The sequence below is a fragment of the Trifolium pratense genome, linkage group LG2 (genome assembly GCF_020283565.1).
Source record: "Trifolium pratense cultivar HEN17-A07 linkage group LG2, ARS_RC_1.1, whole genome shotgun sequence".
In the NCBI taxonomy this organism is placed as follows: domain Eukaryota; kingdom Viridiplantae; phylum Streptophyta; class Magnoliopsida; order Fabales; family Fabaceae; genus Trifolium; species Trifolium pratense.
In genome coordinates, this window is record NC_060060.1 from 68,587,664 (window position 1) to 68,598,513 (window position 10,850).

A 10,850-nucleotide genomic window follows, 5' to 3' on the forward strand; every position below is an offset into this window, starting at 1 on the left:
GCATTTGTTGAGATTGTGCAGTGTCATCATACTGCTCATTCCTTTTTCTCTTGGCTCTAGTGTAAACTTTTACAGGAGCTTGGGAGATAGGTTCATTCTTGAAGTGTTTGAGGTTTTTTAAGGAAAACTTCTTGTGTTCAGTTTCAGCAATTTCCCCCTCAAAAGGTACTTTGAAATGATCAAAGATTTTGGTTAAAGCCATGCCATACGAGACACAAAATTTTTTGTTATTCCTATTAGCTATATCCATCATAAAATTGATCATTAGGAATGGAAGGTTTAGCTTTTTCCTTTCAAACAGGTGATGAATGACCATGAGTTCATTATCATCTAGCTCAGCATATTTTCCTTGTCTTGGCAAAACATTCCCTTGACTCATGATGTGAAAGACTTTTGGCAAAAAGTTTAGGTCAGAGGTTTTTCGAGAGTCTTTTGAAGATTCTAAAGTGAAAATAGGGATCCTTACTTCCTCAAAAGTGGTTTTAGCTAAGCTATACCAGTTCTTACCATAAGCTCTAAAACCATTGTTTGGAATTTTGAAAATGTCAGCAATAATGTCAGGGTTTAGTTCAAACTCTACTCCCTTAACATTGGCTCTAATTGTGCAATTTTCACGATCACACTTGGCCTTAAAATAAAAGGCTTGAATTAACCTAGGGTAATAGGTTTCTCTAAGAGATAGAAAAGAGGACCAACCTTGAAAGTCAGTGTAGGCTTTTATCTCAAGAGGATGTGATTGAAGAGCTTTAAAATTGAAAAACCGTCCTGGTGCTATTGGCTTGGTTCTCCATTTTTCTTGAAAAATCTTTTCTTCAGCTTCTGATGAGTACATTGGTGTTTCATCTTGAAACATAGCATTCACAGATTTTTTCTTTTCCAATCTCTGTTTCGGTTTAGAGGAAGTTTCACAAACTTTCTCTTTTCCCTTTTTAGTTTGAGGTTGAGTGGGAATGGTGGACTCTGACTTAGTTTCCTCGCTTGAGGATTTTGATGAAGGGTTTGAGTTGGATTTGGACGATGGAGGAACGAAAGTTTCTTCCTCATCACTTTCTTCTTCATCAGTTGAATCAACATTTATGTAGATTTTTTCAACATTGCTCTGAGTTTGTTGATTTGCAAAGTTTTCCCTAATTCTCTGAGAACGACGCGGAGGAGCAGAGAAGGATGGTTTCTTTTTCTTTGTTCTTGGTTTGAGATGTGATGGTGTTTGGTTTAGATTTTGAGACGGTTCAACTGGATTTGGTGGTGGTTGACCATAGTAAGGAGGAAACAAGGTTCTTAAGGGTTTTAAGTTTAAGGGTAACGATGAAGATGGTGGTGGTGAAGGGTTGCGGAATCGTGGTGGTGAACGGTTGAATGGTGGTGCTCGTCTGGCTGTTTGTTTGGTTCTCATGATTGTGAAGGAGAGGAAGATGAAGGAAGAAGAAAGGTTTGGAGAAAATGATGAACTCGGTTGAAGTGAGAAGAGGAAGAGTTGATGAATGAGGAGTAATGGTGGGAGTTGGTTTAAGTAACCGAGGGAGGGAGTGATTAGATGTGATATCTTGAAAAGATATCCCTTTTCAGATAATGATGATACTTAGTAAAGTAGGTTAGATGAAAAGTTTTAAATAAGAAAGGAAATCATTTATGGGTTGTCATTTTATTAAATGATAATTTTTTTAATTCACCTTAGATATTTCTGGATTACTAGCTTTTAATGGGATTTTGAATTATTTTTAATTTAACTTTTAACTCATTAAAACGATCTTCTACTAAGGGTTTAGTGAAGATATCAGCTAGTTGATTATCTGTGTCAACAAAAATTAGTTCAATTTCCTTTTTATTAACGTGATCCCTAATAAAATGATGTTTTATCTCAATATGCTTGGATCTTGAATGTTGAATGGGATTTTTTGACAAATTAATTGCACTAGTATTATCACAATAAATAGGTACATTTTCGTACCTTATTGAGAAATCCTCAAGCTGATTTTTAATCCAGAGAACTTGAGAGCAACAGCTTGCAGCTGACACATATTCAGCTTCAGTGGTAGATAATGCTATCGTGTTTTGTTTTCTGCATGACCAGCTTATGAGTGCTTTTCCAAGAAATTGGCATGCACCACTTGTACTTTTTCTTTCAATTTTGTCTCCAGCGTAGTCAGCGTCACAATAAGCTATTAAATCAAAAATAGAATCTTTGCTATACCAAAGACCAAGATTAGTAGTACCGACAAGATATCTGAAAATTCTTTTAACAGCAGTTAGGTGCGATTCTCTAGGAGAAGTTTGAAAACGTGCACATAAACCTACTGCAAAAACTATGTCTGGTCTACTTGCAGTTAAGTACAATAGAGATCCAATCATACCTCTATATTCCTTTTCAGGAACAATTTTTCCTTCCTCATCTTTATCCAAATTTGTAGATGGATGCATGGGAGTTGCCATAATTTTGGCTTCATTCATTTTATATTTTTTGAGAAGATTTTTAATATATTTTTCTTGACAAATAAAAATTCCATTCATTTCTTGTTTAATTTGTAAACCAAGAAAATATCTCAGTTCTCCCATCATGCTCATCTCAAATTCATTTTGCATGAGATGGGAAAAATCTTCACATAATTTTTCATTTGTTGATCCAAAAATAATATCATCAACATAGACTTGAACAATTAATAAATCCAATTTATCAATTTTTGTAAAAAGAGTTGTGTCAATTTTTCCTCTAGAAAAATTGTTCTTGATTAAGAATGCACTTAATCTGTCATACCAAGCTCTTGGAGCTTGTTTTAGACCATACAAAGCTTTTGAAAGTTTGAACACATGATCTTTTTTCTTTTCATTTTCAAAACCAGGAGGTTGATGAACATACACCTCTTCATTTAGAAAACCATTTAAAAAAGCACTTTTAACATCCATTTGAAATAATTTAATATTTTTATGTGATGCATATGCTAAAAGAATTCTTATTGCTTCTAACCTGGCAACTGGAGCAAAAGTTTCATCGTAATCAATACCTTCTTGCTGGTTATACCCTTGAGCAACAAGTCTTGCCTTGTTTCTAATAACCTTACCTTCTTCATCTAGCTTGTTTCGAAAAACCCATCTTGTTCCTATGATTGAATGATCTGTAGGAGATGGAACAAGTGACCATACTTGATTTTTCTCAAACTGAAGAAGTTCTTCTCTCATTGCTTCTACCCATGATTTATCAATAATGGCTTCACCAATGGATTTTGGCTCTATCTGGGAGATCATTGCCATGTTGTTATCATTGTCTTTGAATGATAGTCTTGTTCTTATTCCATCAGTGGAACTTCCAATGATTTGATCTTGAGGATGATTCCCAACAATTCTCAATGTTTTTGGAGGAAGAAGAGGATCATCTTCTTTCTTTTGATTTGGAACATCCTGAGAAGTTAGTCTTTCTTGCTCATCATCAATTGATGGCATTATAAGATCATCAAATTCATCAAAGATAATATTCATGCTTATTTCCATGGTTTGTGTTTTTAAGTTATAAATTCTATATCCTTTAGAATTAGTAGCATAACCTAAGAAAATAGCTTTATCTGATTTTGAATCAAATTTACCAAGATTATCTTTTGTGTTTAAGATATAACAAAAACATCCAAAAATATGAAAATATGATATGTTTGGTTTTCTATTTTTCCAAAGTTCATATGGAGTTTTGTCTAGAATTTTTCTTATTGAAACTCTATTTAAAATATAGCAAGAAGTACTAATGGCTTCAGCCCAAAAATATTTTTCAACATTTGATTCATTTAACATTGTTCTTGCCATTTCTTGTAGAGTTCTATTTTTCCTTTCAACAACTCCATTTTGCTGAGGAGTTCTTGCACAAGAAAAATTATGAGAAATACCATTTTCATCAAAGAATGATTTGAAAGATGAATTTTCAAATTCTCCTCCATGATCACTTCTGACAGAGATGATATTTGAGCTTTGTTCATTTTGAACAAGTTTACAAAAGTTTTTGAAAGCATCACAAGATTCATCTTTATTTTTCAAAAACAAAACCCATGTGTATCTGGAGAAATCATCAACTATAACAAAACCATATTGTTTTCCACCAAGACTAGTGGTGTTGACAGGACCAAATAAATCAATGTGAAGTAGTTCTAGAGGTTTTTTAGTTGAAATAAAATCTTTTGGATAAAAACTACTTTTGACTTGTTTTCCTCTTACACAAGCTTCACAGATTTTATCTTTGTCAAACTTGATTTTTGGAAGACCTCTTACTAGATCAAGTTGAGATAATTTTGAAATTGTTTTCATGCTTATATGACCAGCTCTTTTGTGCCAAATCCATTTATCTTTTTCGATAGACATAAAACATGATTCAGCTGGAATGTCATCTAAGTATAAAACATACAAATTTTTCTTTCTTGATCCGGAAAAGAAAACTTTTCCTGATGAAGTTTGTTTGACTTCACAAATATTTGGTTTAAAAATAACTTCAAAACCACTATCACATAATTGACTGATACTAAGTAAATTATGTTTTAGACCTTCTACATATTGAACATCTTCAATTTTTGCAGAATCATTATTACCTATAATACCTTTTCCTTTTATTTGTGCAGTATTATTATTACCAAACGTAACTGACCCTCCTTCTTTTTTGATGAAGGAGAGAAAACATCTTTTATCTCCTGTCATGTGTTTTGAACAGCCACTGTCCAAAAACCATGGCTTTTTCTTTGCACTTTGATAGTATCCCTGCATTTTGAAATTTTCGTTTAGGTGCCCATAATGACTTGGGTCCTTGAGGGTTAGTTTTCACAATTTGTTTATTTTTAAAATAGCATTCTTTTTCAAGATGCCCAAGGTTTTTGCAAAATGAACAATGTTTATTTTTTCTTTCCAAGTGACGATAACGTTTTGGTTCATAGTAAAAACTTTCATAACTTTCTTTTTGATAGCAAATTGATTCATGATGACCATTTTTGTTACAAAATGAACATCTCAACTTAAACTCTTTATTTGCTGGTAAAAGAACATTTTCAAAAATTTTGTTTTTAACTTCATTAAAACCTAAGCCATTTTTGTTAAGAGCTTGAGATTGTGATCCCATAATGTTTTGAAAAGTTTCAGTTGATTTTATAAACCCAGTGAGATCATTTCTTAGTTCTTTTATTTCATTTTTCAACACAACATTTTCATCTATTTTCTTAGATAAAACACTAGAGCAAACATGTTTTTCTTTTGACTCAATTAAGTCTTTGTTAATTTTCTCAAAATTAAGAATGTCAATTTGAAGTTTTTTCTTTTTTTCTTTTTTTCTTTTAGTTCAGAAACTTCTTTTTGTAACAAAAAACATTGTTTGGATAAGAATTCAGAATCATGTAATAAACTATCAAAATTAGTTTCTAATTCTTCATAAGGATGAGTTTTATCAAAGAGAAATACCTCATCATTTTCTGAATCTGCCATTAGACAGATGTTGGCTTCTTCTTCTTCTTTATTTGTTTCAAATTCATCATCATCATCCCAGGTAGCTAACATAGATTTTTTCTTGAAGGGAAAATTTCTGGGTGATTTGTTTAAGGGACATTCTGATTTGTAATGTCCAAGTTTGTTGCAACCAAAGCAGGTTACTTGACTTTTGTCAAAGTCATTTTTCTGCATGTCTTTTCCTGAAGAAAAGTTTCTTCTAATTTGATCTCTTCTTCTTAACATACGTTGGATTTTGCCAGAAATGAGAGCTAATTCTCCTTCTGCCTCTTCTTGGGTAGGTTCTAATTCCTTAGAGTTATCTTCTAAAAAACTTATATCTTTTTGAGAGGCTTTTAAAGCAATGGTTTTTTCCTTTTTTAGAGGTTTATCTCCTTGAAGAATAACTTCATGAGCTTTTAAAGTACCAATAAGATCTTCTATGGGAAGTGTTTTCAAATCTTTAGTTTGAGTAATGGCAGTAACCATTGGTCTCCAAGTGACTGGAAGACATCTCAAAAGTTTTCTAATTCTATCATTAGTTGAAAAAGTTTTTCCAAGAGATCTTAATTCATTTATAATAGTAGTAAATCTTGAAAACATTTCATCAATAGTTTCGTTTTCAATCATTTCAAAAGTTTCAAATTTATTAGTTCCTATGTCTATTCTTGTTTCTTTTACATGACTAGTTCCTTCATGGTGAACTTGTAAAGTGTCCCAAACCTTTTTAGCAGTATCACATTCATCTACTCTTTCACTTTCTTCCATGCTTAGAGCACAAGATAGAAATAAATGAGCTTTAGAGTTTAGGAGTACCTTTTGTTGTTCTGCAGTTGTCCATGCATCTTCAGGTTTGTCTGAAATGACTCCCTCAGCAGAAGTTACAGTAGGAACATAATCTCCTTCTGTGACTATGCGCCACATTCCTACTTCTTGAGATTTTAAAAACAATTGCATTTTGTTTTTCCAAAAATAGTAATTCTTTCCAGTGAACAAAGGTGGTCTTGAAGCATATCCTCCTTCTGGAATGTATCTTTCTTTTGACATTTTTTCTTCCTGAATCTTTTTCCTCTAACACTTGTTAAGTGTATAAACCTGTAGAGACAGGCTCTGATGCCAATTGAAGTAGCAATAAATGTCACAAGAAAGGGGGGGTTTGAATTGTGACCCTTTTTAAAAATCTTTTATGTGAGTTTAAAATAACTCAAGACAATATTTCTTTTAATTGGTTAGATAACAATGAACAAAGAAATATAGTTAGCAACAATAAAATAAACAATGAACAAAATAAATACTGAATTAGTTGCTGAATAAGTAAATGTTTAAGGCCCAGAGCACTCTGGTATTACTCAGTTAGTTAGTTTAGTATGTTTTAAGAATTTTAGAGTCCAAGAGAAAAACACACAAAAGTTATCCTGGTTCACCCAACTTGGGCTAGTCCAGTCCTCACAGTCCTTGTGAGATTGTCCACTATAAATGCTCAGATCAGAACCTTCTGCTTCGCATCAAAAACTTGATCACAACTGGATCAATACAAACTGCTTTTCTTCACTCGAAAAGACTTTTACACAAATGCTTTTTGTAACACCCCCTTTTCAGAGACTGAAAAGAAGAGCGTCACAGTTCTCTACCCAAATTTAAATGCTTAAATACAAGCAAATAAAATTATGCTGGTTTATTTTTGGTAAAGGAAAAGTAATAAGTGAGAAATGTTCTCGAATATAAGTACTATTATTTTTATTTAAGAAAGTTTTCAAAATTCTCTTTATATAAATTTAAAGTAAGCCCATAAATAATATGCATCACTTATATTAAACAATCATCTAGTAATTTTGCTCAAAGGATTTTCAAATATAAAACATTTCCAATTCACATAAGTATCGTACAATTTTTCAATTTAAAATGATAAAAAGATAAATTCCTACAAAAGACTCTAACCCACAAATAATCACGAGCTGATCAAACACCACAGATATCTGTCATTCAGTCCAATGACATCATCAATACGTATCAAAGAGATCTTCTCTTCGGACTCCAAAAATAAAACTAGACCACCAATCAGCACTAACGTTCTTTATTTTAATGTCTCTCACAATGCCATTTTCCTTTCCTCAATGAACTTCAACTGGAGGTCTTAGTATCCTGCACTAACTGTTGTAAGGGGTGAATCACTCGTACACAAGTTACCATCGTGATGATGTCACAAGGCTACACATAATATTATACAAGTATATACATTTATTTAACTAGTATATATACATACCTGAGTATCTAATCATGTATTTACATCAAATAGAATCAAGTAGTCAAATAGTCACGTATAGTCAAATAGTCACAAAAATATGAATTGCACAAAACATTATATCAATATCACAATTCAACAATTAGTTAAAAACAAAGATAATCAAATATATCCAATATATCAATCATCAAAATTTAATCATTTAAAATGTATATAAAATTCAATCATAATTCTTCACTCAAAGTTAGTCTTCTAACTTGGTTAGTATTATCTTTATTCAACCTACTCCATGGAGACCTCTATTATGAGCGTAAGGCCGTTTCAACTGCCATAACATGGTTGTTTGCAAATCAACATATATCAAATATGTCTCAACCATTCTGGCCCGAGCGCTACACCTTATTATAGATAGTCCTGCACAGTCAGGTTTCACCACGTCGGGTTATATGATTTCCTCCAGTCAGAGTGGCTATCTCTGACTATTGGTAGGAGTTCAAAACGCCGGTGATCCCCATTAGGTCTTGAGGCGACCCAGCCGAACCTATCCTCAGTCTTACATACATTATAGTACTGTAAGAAACACCCTGTTTTGCTCTTCACCTATCAAAGGTGATTAATTATTTAATTCTTCAACTTAATTTGTCTTTGTCAATATCTAACTTAGACATATTAATCTTCTAAACTCACCATACAACTTATGAGATCACCTCAATTTTTCACCATAACACTCAAACACATGAACATTTTCAAATCATATATTGCAGAAGATTTATTCACACATATAATCAAACTAAAATCAATCACTCATCATTTAACATTTTGCATATACCTTAATGAATATAAATTACTATATAAAGTACACAACACCCCTAGTTATAACTAATAATATATATACAAGTAACACATTTCTTGTGCTCATCGAAACTTATTATTAGCGATTCCCCTTACCTCAGAGCTTTCAAAAATAACCTGAGCGATCACCTTCTTCTATGATACCTATTCACTCATCAAAAACAACTATTTCTTAACTAACTATACTTATAATTAATAGTCTTTAAAGTGTTAAAGTAAATTCAAGTTCATATACTAGAAATATATAGAAATCAAACACAGTATTATTAATAAAGAAACTTGTATGTCATTTGTTTCCTATGTATATTTTTAAGCGTGTATATGACTTAAGATCATGCAAACAAAATACATATTAAGTATCATGTTCCAGTTTGTCTACGGGTTCCTAAATTGGTTTAGATATGAAATCATTTGCATTAAAATTAAAAGGTAAGAAATGAGAGAGGAAATAAACCGAATGATTATAGAGAAGAATATATAGTTAAGTGAGGAAAGTAATGCATCAGTATGAACTAGAGTACAGGGGATCGGAAGTTTGTTTAAATTAAGCTTAAGTTTGGAAATTAACAGCTTGAATCAAATTTTAGTTAGACATTATCAACTAAATATTCATGACTATGAGTTTCAACATGATTATCCCTTCAAATCATGAGTATCAAAGCTTTGTTTTTCTTTTAGAAATCAACTCTAGACACAACTATTCCTAATCACACGACATAATTAAAAGCAAAACAAGAGAAATGGAATTTCATCATTCTTGGAGTACATGATCATGATTCCAGGTATTGCCTAGTTTTCATAGCTAAGATCATTTGTTCTTCATGGAATTTTGTGGAAAGGCTCATGTATATGTAACAGATGCTAGGCTAATGAAAAGATGAAAGAATTTATTAAACTAAGCTAATATAAATAAGAAATGGAAGAAAAGGGAATTAAAAGAAAACAAACAAAAGAACAAAGAGAGAATAAGAAAGAAGTTACTAACTTCAATTGTATGCAGAGAGGGAGAGCAGAGCTGGTGTGAAGAATTAGTGAGGAGATGGTTGCTATTTATAGGAGAGTTTGAATGATTTGTGTGGACAATTAGGAGACCACATTTTCACTTCCATTTGTGTAGAAAGTTAAACCACGTTTTTACTTTCACTTAAGCCCACGTTTTCACTTATACTTGTGGAGGAAAATTAAGCCACCATTTCATGCATATGTGTTATTCTTATCTCTTAACTTTTATTTAATTTTTTTTTTTCATTTTATTTTAATAACATGAATGATAAAATTAATGACACTATCTTTACGTAGATATTTTTGTGATCTCAAAAATATTTTTCTTTTCTTTTTCTGGGATAAAAATTTATACTGTTGAGTAAACTACTGTTCGAAATTCGGTAGAATTTTAAGCCCAAACTTTTATCATAGCCTACTAAAATATTTTATGATTGATTTCTAAAATTACTTTTGTTAAACTCACAGTCTAGAAAAAATATTAATTATCAGTCTACACAAGGTAAAAATACTATCAAAGCACACCTAAAATAATTCGGAAACATTAGGTATCACAATATTTTTATAAACTATTTATTTTTAAGGGTTTATACTTTTACACTACTAGTTCTGAAATTTAAACCATAGCTTTCATTAAATTAATAGATTAGATCTATAAGTTTTCTTTATCTAAAGTTCATTTCCAAGAAAATAATTATTTAAACATTCTCACACTTTAGACACGTAACTAGGACTAACATGATATTGTATACTATTGTGAAAATATAACTAAATCATCAAATTTATTTTATAAAAATACTTAAATTAATAATATAAAGAAAATATTAGTTTATAAAATTTGGGGTGTTACATTACTACCCCTCTTAAAAAAATTTCGTCCTCGAAATTTATGACAACTATCTTATAATTACAGAAATTTAGTTACTTCAAATTATATAATTAAAAGCATATGTACATAATCTCCTTACCAATAATAATAATAATAAATATAGATACTTCTCTAAGAATTCATTTGATAATTATAATAGACTTAACTTTTAATATATCATGTTCCTATGATTTTCTATAGCCTTGCTAAAGTTACAATCAAAACTTAAAAATTTTCTTTTATACACATTTAAAATCTAAACTTACCCCAAAAAGATCCAACTTCAAGTACGGCCATACCTACCTAGTAAACTTATCATAAAAAATTTGACTTCACTATTTCTAGTCTACTATTAATAATCTTTAAAAAAATCATTTATCTTAACACTAAAATCATATTACCATTACCTTTCTTGACATTGAATATCAACGACCATAGTACTATTTC

At 31.1% G+C, this 10,850-nt stretch overlaps 1 protein-coding gene across 1 annotated transcript; it reads right to left on the reverse strand.

Moving 5' to 3' along the window:
* Positions 1-1,647: 1,647 nt before the first annotated feature.
* On the reverse strand, positions 1,648-9,509 carry LOC123906412. Its single transcript, XM_045956311.1, has one exon. The coding sequence runs from the start codon at positions 6,484-6,486 to the stop codon at positions 5,221-5,223; it is 1,266 nt and encodes a 421-aa protein (XP_045812267.1). The 5' UTR covers positions 6,487-9,509; the 3' UTR covers positions 1,648-5,220.
* Between the last annotated feature and the right edge of the window lie 1,341 nt (positions 9,510-10,850).

What these genes read in the sequence shown, in the direction of transcription:
- LOC123906412 (XM_045956311.1), bottom strand. Translation starts at nt 6,486, where the DNA reads ATGTCAAAAGAAAGATACATTCCAGAAGGAGGATATGCTTCAAGACCA.